We start from the raw sequence: 16,755 nt of genomic DNA, 5'->3' as shown, positions 1-16,755 counted from the left end.
CTTGTGATGTGTTTGGCTTATTTAGTGGCCAAACACTGTTAGGTACGTGGGGTGTTTTTCACTTGGTACCAGGTTCTAGATTTCCTTGGCCAGCCTAGTCGTCTATTCTGGGTATTAGAACGCTACCTGACAGAGATCTGATAAAAGACCTTTACGTCACACACCATTAACCAACTTTGCCAAATAGGCACCCCGTCCATAATACTCTCTGGCCTCCAATAGGGGACTGGCTGTAAAGACCGATTGAAGGGTACCTCTCTAGAATTCCAAAACTAAAAAGGGTTTCTAGTATTCCCCTTACTCCTTTTGGGACTAAGTACAGCAGACTCCCACACATTCTCTGCACAGAAGGTTTTTTTTTTCTACAGCGCTGCCGCGTAGGATCCCCAGAATTTGTCTTAGATGTTTTATGTGATTGTCTGAACTGCACGAAGCAATTCACCACTATTGCTCTATTGTTGAATGCCAGCACCCTGTGGCACAGACAGGGTCTGTTTTCCTATCTTACTTATTTCACAGGCCATCAAGGCCCAATATACAACCAGGATCTGGCTTCTTTCCTCCTTGTGAAATAGCTTTGGTGAATTGGCACTACATGAACTGTTGGGGTGATTGATGTATGGCTTTGTTGCACTATTGCAAATACTGTGTGGCTGAAACATATATGAAGCATTTCTGTCAACCTATTGTATCACATGTTACCGTGTTAAGTTAAAGTCCACCCTGCAACCCACCTGTCTGGTATACGTGAACAGTTATCTGTACAGCGTTTAGGACTAGCTGCTACACAGAACACACCACAACTCAACAATGGGTAACAGAAACAGTAAAAAGAATTTAGATACGGCTCAGCCAGCCCCACCCAAGAACTCACCTGCATATAATGTGGCCATAAAAAGAGGCTTAAGCTCAATTACGTACACACACAAGTGGCACGATCTCACATCTAAAAACCCGGATCTCCAATTCCCATGTAATGGCACATATGACATGGCGAAACTATCATACCTGCGCCAGATGTTAAATATAAAGGGAAAGAAGATTAGAAGTTTAGAATGGGAGGCGTACCATAATTGGGACTCTGTGTTAAGCGATATGCGGTCAACAAGCGCAGTCAAATCTAAGGTCCACAGCGAACTTATGGAAATTAAAAAACAAATATTACAGGCAAAATTGGAGGGCAGATGGAGAAAAGAGCAATTAGATACAATAGGCGCATTCCCATGTGTACAAATTAAAGAAGAAGAGAAGGTGGAAGGTGGGGCAGGAGAAGAAGACCAAGTCTTAGAAGATATTCTCTTGGGATGCCTGGGTGGTGATTCACCGCTGCAGGTACCTGAGCCAGAACACACTGAGCTAACTCCCGGGGAACGAGACGCAGCAATAACCTTTGTACACAGAGCGTTGAAAGATAAGGTTGCAAAACTAGAATTGGAGTCTATCCAGGACCTGGCTACGCTGAGATTAATGAGAGAGATAGCAGTCAGAGCCGCTTCAGATTACAACGAGAAGAAACACAGTGTTCTAAATAGATGTGTAAAAAAAGCGGTTAAAATACCTAAACTAATAGACAGACCATGGCAGCAGTTATTTGAGGATGAATCACAAGATGACTCATTCAGCAAACAACAGTGGCACTCGCTAATATGGGATGCATTTACATATGTCCATCACACAGAACACGATATTTCCACACTAGAGCAGTGTTTGACAGAAACAGAGCCCGCTCCAGAGAACAAAAGAGGCAGTTTGGGAGGAACGGTTGGAGGAGCTTCAGCATCAAACCCAAATTCACCAAAACTGATGTTAAAAAGTGATTCTTTAAATTGCCAAGCGCTACTACAGCGGCTGGTGGAGGGCTCACTAACTGTGGACTCCTTTATACAAACACAGCATAGGAGGTACTTAGAGAAAACACTGTCCTTAGCACGAGCAGAGTTAATGAACAAAGCACCCCAGGCCCACTTAGTATATGCTAAGCAAGCCGACACCCAGACAACTGCAGGTAGTCGTGCCCAACTACCAGAAAAATATGACTGGGAAGTTGGGAAGTTCGGATTCACAGACTTAATAACATGGGAGGAGTCCAAGCTGCAGGAAACGCTTAAATATGCCATAGACAAATAACAACAGTGGAAACAGCTAATACACACATGTGCAGTACTTGACGTGGCCCACTCCCTTGCCCACTCCATCACCACAGCTAACACGACAGACTCCTCCACAACAGAAGTCCCATCACTCATCATGCCTCTACGGGAGATACCGCCACCACCCGGCAGTGCGCCAAACGATTTAGCATATGTTTATGTGCCATGGTCAAGGCAGGACATCAGCAGTTTCAGTAGAGAGTTTCCCTGGCTAAGAGAAGAACCAGGTAGATGGTATGAAGAGCTTAGCAGAATGTCAGCCTTAGGAGGGTTACTGTGGAGAGACCTTGACACCCTCTTCAACATCATCACCCCAAAGGACCTTTGGGAAGAGTTTAAAGGGAAGGTGGGCTGGCCAGATGTTGAGCCAAAAAGGGCAAAGGGTGGGATGCCAGGACCGGAAGTAGATGAGTTATACAGAAAGGTGGTGGAACATTTGAAGGAAAAGGTACCTGAAGATAGGGTTGATTGGAGCAAAATCACGAATACTAAACAGGAGAAAGATGAAAGTGTGAATGCATACTTTGACCGTCTCCTGAAAGTATATAGGCAGAACAGTGGATTGAAAAATCCCATGGGAGATGCAATGCCGGCTTCGGTAACTACATTTGTACAAGGCCTTGCACCACCTATCAGAACACACTTGCAAACTTTTGTCTGCTGGCAGCAGGAACCTATAGAAAAAGTGCTTTCAGCTGCTAAATACTGCTCAGATTTCCAGTCTAGTGCACAGGCGGTGGAGACAGAAAAATTAAAGAAAGACAAAGTGAGGTTAATGGTAGCACAAGAACGGTTTTATAGCAATAACAGAGGTAGGGAAAAGGGCAGAGGAGGGGGGCGAGGCGTAGGAAGACAGCAGACCAGTAGGACACCTTCCTTACCCCGCAGGTCAACCTCCCTGCCACCCCAAGGAACAGCATGTTTCTATTGCAAAGACCCTAATCATTGGAAAGCGGATTGTCCAATATTAAAGAAAAGAAATGAGGACAGTAGGTACCAACAGAACAGCGGGCAAGAGGGCAGACACCAGCACGCCAACTACACTCGGCACACAGAGTACCGAGACAACACGCCACACGAAAATGAGTGCCAGCAACAATGGGCAGGGGGGGAGGGATGGACTCCAGTTATGAATGACTGGCCCCCACCCCCACCCCAAGCATCATTCATGGGATGCCTGAAAGTGGGAAACTGCGTGATAATAGCACCAGCAATAGCAGTAGATCAATCCGGACCATATGTAGAGGGAGAGGTATTGGGCAGGGTTGTTCCATTTCTAATTGACACAGGGGCTCAAAGATCAATGCTGAAGGCACTAACAACGCCCGAGGCTCCACTTTCTAGGACTACGATAACCGCAGTAGGCATGACTGGCCAACAGATTACAGTATACCTTACGGAGCTACTACATTTTGTAGTAGGCACGATAACAGTGCACCACCAATTTATTCTTAGCAGGTTCTGCCCCGTGAATTTGCTGGGGAGAGATCTGTTATGCAAATTACAATGCACCATACACTGCTCACCAACGGGGGTCTTCTTAGAGAGCAAGGCAAACGGTTTAATGATACAAGCCTTTATGAAATGCACTCCTGCCAGCACCGACCTCCAAATACCACTAGAATTACGCAATTGTGTGCCGTCGGAGGTCTGGGCAACAAGCGCCAATGACGTAGGGCGGGTATTGAACTACCCACCGGTGCAAATAAAATTGAAGCCAGGGGCAGTTCTCCCAAGAGTGCCACAATACAAGAACTCAAAGGAGGGGGAGGAGGGCATCGCACCAGTAATAAAAGACCTACTGAAGCAAGGAATCTTAAGGGAGATTCAATACAGCCAATGTAATTCACCTATTCTTCCCATAAAAAAAAATAATAAGGCCTCCAAGGGCCCGAAAGGGGGGCCCCCTGGGGCCCCTGTCTATCGATTCACTCAGGACCTGAGAGAATTGAACAAAATAGTGTTGCCATCTTTTCCAGTGGTTCCAAACCCAGCAACAATATTATCTAATGTACCAGTGACCGCAAACACCTTCACCGTCATGGACCTTAGCTCCGCCTTCTTTACCATCCCCTTGCACCCTGACAGCCAACACTTCTTCTCCTTTACTTTCAGACAAAAGAGGTATTATTGGTCAAGGCTGGTGCAGGGCTATACAGAGTCACCATCCATCTTCACACATGCCTTAAAAACAGATTTAGACTCCCTGGTACTGAAGGAGGGGTCCACACTTATCCAGTATATTGACGATTTGCTATTGGCCTCGCCTTCAAAGGAGGCCTGTGTGAAGGACACCATCGCTGTCCTATGCCACTTAGCACTAAAGGGATACAAAGTATCCCCAAAGAAGTTACAGTTTTGCCTCACCTCTGTGAAGTACTTAGGCCATGAGTTAACAGAAGGAACAAGAAAACTTTTGCCAGACAGAATATCGACAATAACACATTTTCCCAGACCCCGCACTCAGAAGGAAGTTAGGGCGTTCCTGGGGGTTGCAGGATACGGTCGTCACTGGATACCAAACTTCTCTCTCATTGCAAAACCACTGCAGGCCCTAACACACAAAGACATACCTGATATTGTACCATGGTCACAAGAATGTGAGACAGCCTTCAATGAGCTAAAAAGAGGATTAAAGGATGCACCAGCATTAGGAATACCAGATTATAGCAAAGAATTTCACATGTTCTGCCACGAAAAGAATTCATGTTCTTTGGGGGTCTTGGCTCAGAAACACGGAACTTTCTACCGCCCGTGGCATATTACTCTGCCACGCTAGACCCAGTGGCTTCAGGGCTCCCACCGTGTCTTAAAGCAGTGGCAGCTGCGGCCCTTGCTGTGGAACAATCAGACAACTTAGTATTAGGACACGCCTTAGTACTACACGTTCCACATGCCGTGGATACCCTTCTGACATCTACCAAGACGCAACACCTAACGAATGCACGCCTCACCAGGTATGAGTTAGTACTCTTGACACCACACATTATTATCAAGAGATGTACCACTTTGAACCCCGCATGCTTGCTTCCCACAGAGCATGAGCTGGAGGATTTTGATTCAGATGATTCCTTTCATGATTGTGCTCTGGCAATAGATAGGCATACTAAAATACGCCCAGACCTGAAAGATACACCGCTCCCAGATGCACAGGGAGATTTGTTTGTAGATTGATCATGCTTAAGGGATGACACAGGAACACTACAAGCATCCTATGCGGTGGGCACAGCTACTAGATTATTGGAAGGGGGAAGACTGACAGCAGCAAAAAGTGCGCAGGCCGCTGAAGTCGTGGCACTTACCAGAGCATGCGCATGGGCTGAAGGAAAGAAAGTAAATATATACACCGACAGCCAATACGCCTTTGGGGTGGTCCACGACTTCGGCCAGTTATGGTCAATGAGGGGGTTCCTTACATCAGCAGGCCAGCAGATACAGCATGCACAATTGATTTGTGACCTCCTCAAAGCGCTGCTATTACCTTTCAAAGTAGCTATAATAAAATGTGCTGCCCACACTTCATCAAAAGACCCCATCTCCAGAGGCAATGCTTTCATTGACCAAGAAGCCAAGAGAATAGCGCTTACAGGCTGCGAGCAAGCTATGGTACAACTAGTAGACCACAGGACAGACACACAAGAGGATAAGGGTTCTCTGCATTTTGATCCAATACGTATTCAGAAGGATGCAGCAGACAATGAGAAAGAGGAGTGGAGGCAACAGGGATGCACACTAACAAAAGAGGGGCTATGGGTAGGACCTAATGGCAGGATGTGCCTGCCTTCCATCATGCTCCCTTCAATGAGTAGATTGTTCCATGGACCATCACACGTGGGGCGTGATGGTATGGTCAGGTTATTCTCCCAGTGTTGGTACAACACAAAATTCCGCCAGACAGCAGAAAGGCTGTGCAAGCAGTGTTCGGTCTGTGCGCAGTACAACACTGGAAAGGGTACCCCAACTGCGCCTGGCCACTTCCCACCCCCCCATGGACCATTTGAAAGCCTTCAGCTAGATTTTATAGACATGCCCCCCACTCAGTCATATAGATTCGTCTTGGTCATAGTTTGTATGTTTAGCAAATGGATAGAGGCCTACCCCACCAAGCATTGTGATGCACAGAGTATGGCCAAGTGTCTACTTAAGGAGCTATTGCCTAGATTTGGGGTACCTTCCCTCCTCGCCTCCGATAATGGGCCTGCGTTCATTTCCAACGTTATCAAGGGACTGTGCAAAGGATTAGCCATAAAACAAAGGCTCCATTGCGCATATCACCCGCCGGCGGCAGGGGCTGTCGAATGGAGTTCTGAAAAATAAAATTGCAAAGATCTGTGCGTCAACTGACCTCTCATGGGTAGATGCGCTGCCTCTAGCGCTTCTGGCAATGAGATGTACACCTGACAGAGTGACAAAGTTAAGTCCCCATGAAATAGTATTTGGCCGACCCATGCAAATACCAGGCCACATGTCAACAGCCCCCCTGTCAGTAATGGACGACTTATTGTTGTGTTACTGTAAAGAGCTAACCCATGTCTTACGTTACCTTCACTGCCAGGTGCTGACGTCCCTTCCAGATGCCACGACGCCACCAGCCCATGATCTAAAAGCTGGTGACTGGATCTGGGTGAAGGCCCACACACGAAGAAATTGCTTGCAGCCGAGATGGAAGGGACCAAGGCAGGTCATCCTCACGACGGCCACAGCTGTAAACTGTGATGGCATAGCTTCGTGGATCCACGCGTCACACACAAAGAAAGTAACGGACAGAGAACGGGTCACACCGACTCAGACAGCAGCAGCAGGGCCTCGTAGAGAATATGACCTTCGCTCCAGCTGACAGCAAGCTGAAGAAGTGGATTAATCATTAAAGAACGGCTGCCTGAATGCAGGTGCTCAGAACAAACAGGCTTCGATCTGTGTCAATACAAGCCTGCGGACAAAGGTCCAGGATAGAATTAACTATTTTGTGTCCAGGAAGAGACATAACTGCAACCCTAACACTATTTGTCCCACAACCCATATTTCTCAGTGAACTGATAAAATTAGTTTTTAATGAGATTGCCTTTCCCACGGGCCCAGAGCAAGTCCCTGAACAAGAATTAACAGATCTACGTTTTGACATTCTGAATGGTGCCATTTGTGCAATAGAAAGTACGGGTTCCAGCATTTTCCAAAATTTTGAACATTCTCCATTGTGCCGTTTTTGCAACAGAGGTCACTGGTCCTAGACTCATTCGTGACATTAAATACAAGAGAAGAACAGTGGTTAAATGCTTGACTCTAAGGGCCAGCTAGCATAGCGCCAAGAGAAAGAAGACTACATTTAGGGTCTATTCACAAGAAGACTGTATAGTACAGGAAAGGGAAAGTTTTGTACAGAATCATGCAGTCCACTGACAGACCCACATGTACCTGGAGGGCAGTAATTCTTGCAATATTAGTACCAACGCCTGCAATTATAGTAACAGCCATTATAATAACGTATTCTGCTGAGCTTGAAATACCACATCTTAATGGAAGAGTGGGGGAAGGTAGCGATGGACCAGAGCCAACAAAATCCCCTAAAGACTATGAACAGAATATAACAATGAACATTACTGATATGGGGGTGGATGTGAATAAAGGGGATCAAGAAAGATTGTGGGATACATATGAAGGAAATCAGTACATTGAAATGCTGAAACTGTATGTGACAATTTTAAATATATCAGATTGCTATGTTTGCACCCACCTGCCCACAGATGCCACACATAGTTTGAAGTACCATGTGCTGCCGGTATCCAAATATGTAGGCTGTGTCCTATTGCGTGGCATGTTACAAAGTCAACACAACATGTCTGCGTCAGTATCGATAGGAATTACCTCATCCGAAACAGTGACAACTGATCCCAGCGGTAGTAATGGCTATAGTGGTAGCCGAAGAACAACAGGCCCCCCTGTCAGACCTAAGAGGACCCCTTGTATGAATATGCGGCCAAATAAGGGAGACTTAGAGATGCTAAAAGAATTTGACAAGACCTCTCGAAATAAAGAATGGAGGGGCAGAACGGGCTGGGATGACATTGAGGCAGGCAACCTGAGAATACCAAGGTTCAGGGTAGGGGAAGTGTCAGCCCCCTCCTGCATTCTCAAGGATGAAATGGTAACACCAGAAAGAATACCAGCCTTGCCAAAGGGAGCAACAAGAACATGCACTCTTTCAGAACTGCTGTCTAGAGAAAACTGGAAGGAGTGTGTTTCATTTGAGTGCACCTTTGATGAACTCACAAAAGGAAAGCAGGGATTATTTGACTGTGAGGACAGGATAAACAGGATAAAAGGCATACTACCCACCAAGGCAGTTCCCCAGATTTACATGGGAACGAGCAACTGTAACCACGCAACCAGACTAACTCGAGTTAGGAGTCGTGATGAGCCGTCACCAGGTCTGGTAGGTTACAGGGGCCTTTTCTTTGTCTGTGGTCCATGGGCATACTTCTACCTACCTCCAGGATGGTATGGTAGTTGTTACCTTGCATCCATTATCCCTCAAATGACCCACTTCACAAAACTAGTGCCAGCGGAAAAGGAACAGTTGACACTAGTTAGGGCCAAGAGAACAGCAGCATGGGTAGACCACATGTTAACAGGTATTGGGTCAATGATCCCAGTGGTAGGCAATATCTATACCTCAGAAAGGATACATCAGTTATCCAGGATGATTGAGGATTTAGCGGACTCTACCACTGATGCCTTGGGAAATATAACAGAGGAACTTACCTCTATGAGGGCTGTCGTAATTCAAAACAGGATTGCGCTCGATATCATTCTAGCCAAAGAAGGAGGAGTCTGTTCCCTCCTTCACGAGGCATCTTCCCCAGCATCTTCCCTTGCCCAGAGCCAATGCTGTGTATTCATCCCTGACAACAGTGGGAATATAAATAAAGCAATAAAAAAGATAAAAGATATCAAGGATGAGGCCCATGGAATACACACAGGAGAATTATGGGAAAATATTATGAACTGGTTCACCAGCTGGGGCTCTTGGATATTTGAGGCAGTTATAATAGTGGTAGCAGCCCTTTTGACACTGTGCATCCTGATAAAAATATGCCCATCTTGTTGTGCAGCAATTTCCAGCTCCTGCGCTAACTGCATATTCAGGAAAGGTGGTCCACCACACCACACCCATAAGAATGAGGATGAGGATGAGGGAAAGGAGATTATGATGATGAGGATGGATGACTTCTAATTAAACATATGATTTGGTATCAGATTTGGGGATGACGAAGCGGACATTTCCATGATACCAAATATATATGATTTCAGGCCTATAGTCTTCTTTGAACTACTAATGAAAGACAAGCTGAAATCCACAAAATGGTCGCACGCTCCATTCTGTATATCAGTCAGCTGCAACGTGCAAGCAACGCAAGGCTTCCGAAAACAAACCTGCCAGCTTCCAGCTCGCTATTGCAACACGCCACATTTTCAGTAAATCATGTCGACATGACCTGCAGGCCTACGTGCCAAGTCCACGTACACCAGAGACACAGATTTCACCTTTAGGGAAAAACCCAAATCTGCTCTTGTATATGACACGTGGGCAGTAACATTAGGGTATAGGCACACTTCGAGCCTTAAAAGGGTATCACACCACATGTGCACTTCACTGATTGGTCCAGCAGGTCATAGCCTGATCCAGATTACGTATGCTATGATGCCCATCCTGTGGGGGCTTATACCTATAAAATGTCTCTGCACTGTTATACCAATTGGGCACTCAGTGAGCTTTGTGGAGAAGTGTGGCTCAGGGGTTAGAGGCAGCAGACCCGGAAACTGAGATCGGCCGTGGACCAGGGTTCAATTCCCCGCCTCGGCGGGGTCTTGGGCTAAAAATTCCACGGACTCGATAATTCTCGCCCCGGTGCCTCCTCGACTCACGGGTTCACACTCTGCGACTCTGGGCAATAGCTTGCTTAATCTCCACAACGGCCCCTCGCGGCGGGATGCCTGACTTTCACCTTGTGGATACCCTGCTATCTCACAGGGGAATACCAGGAAGGGTTCCCTAAGCAAGCGCCGGGAAACCCACTGCGGGTAGCTGTGCGCTATATAAGCTCAACTACATTTGCTGAGGTCTCCGTGTGCACGTATATTGCATTGTGATTGTTTCTAATTGGGTTCCCAATAAATCTGCTCTTGTAGATGACACGTGGGCAGTAACATTAGGGTATAGGCACACTTCGAGCCTTATAAGGGTATCACACCACATGTGCACTTCACTGATTGGTCCAGAAGGTCATAGCCTGATCCAGATTACGTATGCTATGATGCCCATCCTGTGGGGGCTTATACCTATAAAATGTCTCTGCACTGTTATACCAATTGGGCACTCAGTGAGCTTTGCTGAGGTCTCCGTGTGCACGTATATTGCATTGTGATTGTTTCTAATTGGGTTCCCAATAAATCTTGCCAACCTAAACATGCTGAGAGCGAATTGTTTATTTTACTGCTGTCATTGATCTTTTTACTTTTGCAGTTAATTACTGAGCTTCGACAAGATATGCTCAACATAACTGCATGTTAATAGAGTTCTTGCAATTTTGTTTGAACAATAACATTTTCCTTTTTGAAACTACATACTACAAACAAGTGTCTGGTACGGCGATGGGCACCTGCTTCGCTCCCAGCTATGCGAATTTATTCGTTGGCTGGTGGGAGGAGCAGGTGTCCAGAACCTATAGGGACGACATGTCAAGTGGTAGAGTGATAAAATGGCATCGATATATCGATGATTTATTTATCATTTGGCAGGGGACTGAAGTAACTGCCCACAATTACATCGCAAGCTTGAATAACAACAATCTAAATCTGCATTTTACAGGAACCGTTAGCCCATGTACCGTGGACTATCTGGACCTTAGAGTACAGATTATTGGGGGTCGGATTGAAACATCTTTGTATCGTAAAACTACTGCTGGAAATTCGATACTTCACGCAACCAGCAGCCACCCACCCAAACTAGTGCAAAGTATCCCCTATGGGAACCTATTACGATTAAGAAGGAACTGCACGCGCGATTGTGATTTTGAGGAGGCAGCCACTGATTGTATGGCCAGATTTGCCATTCGTGGGTACAATCCCATTTCATTGAATAAAACACTGTGCAAAGTGAAAGCTATGACTAGGGAGAGCTTGCTAGGTGAGAGGAGAGACAAAAAATCCGAAACGGGCAAATTCAGACTAATCACCCCATACTCAGCGGAAGCTAACCATCTGAAATATATGCTGGGAAAAAATTGGCACATTTTAAAAGCCGATAATGTCATTGGTGAGGATGTCCCGAATTTCCCCTTGGTCACATTTAGAAAATCAAGGTCTATTCGTGACCAACTGGTACGCAGCCACCTAGAGAAAATACCTCCCAAAACTAACACCTTAAAGAACATGAGAGGTTTCTTCCCATGTCACAAATGCAAAGCTTGCAGTAATAGCAAACCGGCCCTCTCATACACCATTCAAGATACCGGTAGGGTGAAAAAAATCAGCAAGTTTATTACTTGTAGTACACCGTACGTTGTGTACTGTTTAGTATGTCCGTGCGGACTCCAATATATTGGCAGCACGGTACATCCTCTTAAAATCAGGGTACTTGAGCATATGAGGGCAATTGATAAGGTAGATCAAACATACCCCGTTGCAAGACATTTTGCAGAAAAGCATAAGAGTGACCGCAACCAGCTACTGTGTTATGGCCTAGATATAGTCCCCGATAACATCAGAGGGGGGGACAGACTCAAGAAATTGCGCAGGTTAGAGTCGAGATATATTATTGACCTCCACACAAAAACACCCTGGGGTCTGAACAGTGGCGAGGATATGATGGTACACATTGGTACATGAATAAACTGCATTCTGTAAACTGTGACTGTAAGATTTGGTAATTAGACTGTGTTGTAGATCTGTGGGAAGGAATGTATATATGTACATGGAAACTATCACAAGTCAAACTTTCAAAACTAAATTTGCACCTTTGTATATATATGTTTTTCACTTTTGGATTAATTCATGAAACAAATGTAAAAAAGTAATGAAATCATGAGTAACCTTGATGGCCCTCAAACTGTAATAATATTATGAAACGTATTCATTCGATTTGAAGGTTTATGATAAGTATAGTCATAAAATATGAACTTAATTATTGGATAAAATGTATAGAAGTTGTAAATAGCAAATGGTTGATTTGTTTTTTGAGATAAACAGACTTGAATATAGGCAGGGAAGGAGAATTGCCGATACACGGCCTTATTTTTTGTTAAATAGCAAAATAAGTTAATCGATATTAAGAACAAAAAATGTACGTGTGATGTAGTCACAATTTTTGTGCAATCACCTTTTCGATAATACTTCTGCTAAGAGGGGGGAAGGCATGTTTTAAAATATAAATCGTGCATGTAAGGTGATTCCATCATTGTGAATATCTACCACTCAAAGATGGCGCTGGTTATAGTCAGCTAGCCAGTAGTCCTTCCTCTACCTTGAGGAATGTTTAAAAACATGATGTTGTCTGAGGGTCACTGACATCGAGAAAGGCTGAATGCCGAAACGCGAGGGCGTCTGTCATGTCTGAATAAAGCAACCTTTGAAATATACCCCGGGAGTGCGGAGAATTCTTTGTTTTGCAAAACGGAGGAATTTGAGCAGTGATATATATAATATAAAGACAAGTCGCTGAAATCTGATCACGACCACTCACTCAAGCAACTTTTACATTCAAGCATGTCCTACAAATGCATGATATTTCAATGAGTAGTATTTAGCTAAATTCACTACACATACCATGGGCCCATTTACTTATGTGAGCATAATATTTAAGGTACTTACAAACTTCAGCATGTTCCAATCAAACACATAGTCGTAAGAGAAACCTTGTCGATGAAACAGATTCCGGAACAGCTGTCTGAGGTACGAATAGTCTGGTTTATCATCAAATCTTAACGAGCGACAAAAATTCAGGTATGTGGCAAACTCCGCTGCAAAACAAAACCAGACATTTTAATACTACCAATTAGCTAACAAAAAAGGTCTCAAGTAAAATAATGCATAGCACTCATTTGGCATTCTTTAATCAAAAAGAATATTGAACAAAATTAAGAATATTTAACTGAATTTTATCCATTCAAAAACTTGAAAAATTTGTCAGACATTAAAATACTAGGCTTAATGATTTAATCGTGTGATTGTACATTAAGAAGCATCCACAAAGAGGTAGCTAATGGTCTTAGACAGCATGATTTTCTGCAACTCTCGTTAAAGAAATGTGCATTTGCTAGAAACTGCCATTTTTTTATATAGCACATTAGAGGTGTAGTCTGGCTCTATTGCCCCCTTCACCCACTTTACACATTGAATTAAATTCTCAACGTACAATGTACACATACCACTTATTTAAACATTCTCATTTGAAACATTTGTCAAATCTGTGCTGCATGTCATGTTTATACAGCACTTTCGTCAAAGTAACATACATAAAACATTTTTATACAGATTACCCAATAAAGTTTGTGCTCATTTTATCAATTGTAAAAGGATGAAAATTACGGATCTGTATTGGTTATTTGTTTGAAATACTTTAGCTTCTAGACAGGGTGTCTGGGTGAAACTCAAATCCATCGACTCATTGATAAGAAAAGCTTCAATGTCAGCATTATGGACTTCCCAAAAGAAAATTGGCATCATGGTAGTTTCAGCCCTACTCACCAATAAATTAAAAAATGTACAAATCACTGTCTCATTCAGATTTCTTTAGCAATTTCCTTTTTTTTTAACGGACTATAAACATATAGTCAAGTGTAAAGTTCAATATGGTCTTCGCTCATAGTCCACCATATTCCTATAATATTCTCATGACCACCAAATCAATTTTTTGATTAGTTATTAGCTGGGGATGGGTTCCTACACAACCGCTGATCATTTTAATGTAAAACTCTCCAAATCCCGCAGACTTCAGGGAAGCATATAAATACTCCCTTCAAAGTCTACCAAAGGCTTTAGCAATATCCAAAACCACAATGGCTAATTATTTCCAACCAAAATCTGAGCGAATTTATTACACAAATTAGGAACAGATTAGCCTTCCTATTTGTACATTTTTAGGACTCCCGTTATACAACAGGGGACTGCTTTTATGTAATGTCAGTATAACCTTTTAACATGTAAAAGAAAAAAAGCCATACTTGCACCCATAGAAAACTTTTGTTTTGGGTCTCACCTACAGACCGCTTTTGGTGTCTGGTTTGAGGAATCATACCAACAAATTACAGTTGGCCATTGCTTACCATTAGTTTTTATTTTACCATCCGTTTGGATGTATGTCTTACATCTTTCCACGGGTCAAATCTAGGGCACTACCCTTTTCTTATCCCCTCCACAGTGTGTTTCCTAGCTCTCTCCCTCGTGTGCCTCTTCCACTTAAAATATTCGCCCTCCACCCTCAAATCCCACACACTCTTGCTCTCTCCTCCTCACACTCCGCTCATCCATAGTTTCCCCACCTGCTGTTTTTGCATTTCATTCGTGCCCCACCTCTGCACACCTGAAGATTGTCCGTTGCTCCAACACCCACTCCTCCTTTGCTTCCTTACACCTGACAGATGCCTCTTTTGTTCCATTTTTCAGGGGCTTGGAGGTTGCCACCGATTGCCAGGCCACACTATCTCTCACCAAATTCATTACACATTAGGGGTGCGAATTCTTTGTACGCCCGATTTTTGTCCATCCACTGTGCAACAAAGGTGGCAATTGAGGCAGTTAATTTCATCTTTCCAAGCCAAAGGTGGTCAGGCATTTCTCCTTAACCCTGCTAAGTTAAAAGTGATTTATAAAGAACAAATACGGTATTTTAGATCAGAGATTCTTACACAAGACTTTCTGAAGACATTGGGCAGTCAATAATATATTGTACCCGCTTTCTTACTCTGTAAACACTCAGTTTTCAGGTTTTTTTTTTGCTGTTCATTTCTTTTTTCTCTTTCTTCTTCCTCTTCTGGTATAGTACCAGTTTAAACATGAGCATAATATGAAGGTAATATTTGGTCATTAGTCAGGAAGGTCTATAACTGTAAATGTAATGCTTTGACCTCATACTTGATTGTATACATTATGTTTCTGTCAAAAGGTAACACCGGAAGAGGATCGTGCCGTACTTGAAGAGATTTTGTGGTGTCTGTTGATGGGTGGTGGTCTGGTTGAGGGCCGGGGGGGGGGGGGAAGAAGTGTACTCACATCACTGAGGATATGGTCCTTACACCCCGGTTTGGGTGTTGTGTGGGGGGGGGGGGGGGGGGGGAGGGGATGGGGGGCTGGGGTGTTGAGGGTGGGGGGGGTTGGGGGCAGGGGAAAAAAATAAAATACAGGAGTACATTTTTGTTTATTGTATGAAAGTTTGGTATGTTAGGCGCAGGTTTTTTCGCCATGGCGGTATTGTAGCGATTGATGGCGGTTAAGGATTGGGCACACTGAATGTCAGGGGACTGAATCTTCTTAATAAAAGGCTGCGGGTTTGCAAGTGAGCTTCAGATGCTTCGCTGTAATGTCATGTGTCTTCAGGAGACGCATATAGTATGGGCTAAGCGGAAACTGTTAACAGAGCTGGGGTATAATGTATTAATGTATATAATGCTTGTACAAAGCAAGCTTGTACATCTAGGGGTGTTGCAATTCTGGCAAAAAAACATTGTTAATACCGGCAGGATATTGACGGATGGACTCGGGAGATGGGTAATAGCAGAGTGTGTTGTAGGGACGTTCACATTTACTTTGTGTTCTATATACGGTTCAAATTTAGATGAGGCAGCAATTTTAGAATCTCTCAATGTAGAGTTGGCGGCTTGGCCAACTCCTGTAATCGTATGTGGCGATTTAAACATAAATTTGCTGCCGAATTCATTGGGCAATAACAGTTATAGGTACACTGGTAGGAAACCAAAAATGTTTAAGGCACTGATTTCCGCACCTGGTTTGGTTGACTCATGAGCCTCACTTAGGGGTACTGACCCTGGATACACTTTTTTCCGGTCCTCACCAAAAGCTGGGGAGGCTTGATTATTTTTTTGTCCCGCAGCATCTGTTGCATGGTGCGTGTATTCAGGTCTATCCAAGGGTTACATCTGATCACGGTCCGGTTGTTCTAACTATATCCGGCATTGGTGTAGCAACTAAACCTAGGGGGTTTTCTTTTGATCGGACTTTGCTTTTGGATAAAAAATTCCTTGCATATATGAAGGATTGGATCATTGCGTTTTTTTGTATTAATAGGGGAGCACTGAGACTGGTTATGTGTGGGACGCGTTTAAAGCTGCTTTTAGGGGGGAGGCCCTCAGTTTTGAGCTGTGTACTTAAAAACAGCAGGGGCTGAAACTACAGGAATTATATCAGGGCCTTATATCGGCCGAAGAAATGTTCGTGCAGGGTATACATGCTGGCATAGATATTGGCGATCTTACAACAGAAGTGGCCGGGTGCAAGGCAAAAATAAATCTCCATTGGAGCCAAGAGGCTGCCAAAAAAAAACTTCACCAAGCGGCAGTTGAATTATGAGTATGGGGAGGCAAGTGGCAGGTGC

General features: G+C 44.1%; 1 protein-coding gene across 8 annotated transcripts in view; it reads right to left on the bottom strand.

Moving 5' to 3' along the window:
* Nucleotides 1–16,755, bottom strand: part of CSNK1D (casein kinase 1 delta) — a 662,772-nt gene that overhangs the window by 495,186 nt on the left and 150,831 nt on the right. For all 8 annotated transcript variants that reach the window (XR_013598728.1, XR_013598729.1, XM_078653754.1 and 5 more), the window contains exon 6: nt 13,017–13,165. Coding sequence is in view for 6 of the 8 variants with exons in the window: in XM_078653754.1 (XP_078509880.1) it covers nt 13,017–13,165 (149 nt within the window). In the remaining 2 variants the exon portion in view is untranslated. The remainder of the gene's footprint in view (nt 1–13,016; nt 13,166–16,755) is intronic.

This window comes from Lissotriton helveticus, chromosome 7, assembly GCF_964261635.1.
Source record: "Lissotriton helveticus chromosome 7, aLisHel1.1, whole genome shotgun sequence".
NCBI classification, from domain to species: domain Eukaryota; kingdom Metazoa; phylum Chordata; class Amphibia; order Caudata; family Salamandridae; genus Lissotriton; species Lissotriton helveticus.
Note: the sequence above shows the minus strand (reverse complement) of the source record. Positions and strands in the feature narration are given on the sequence as shown.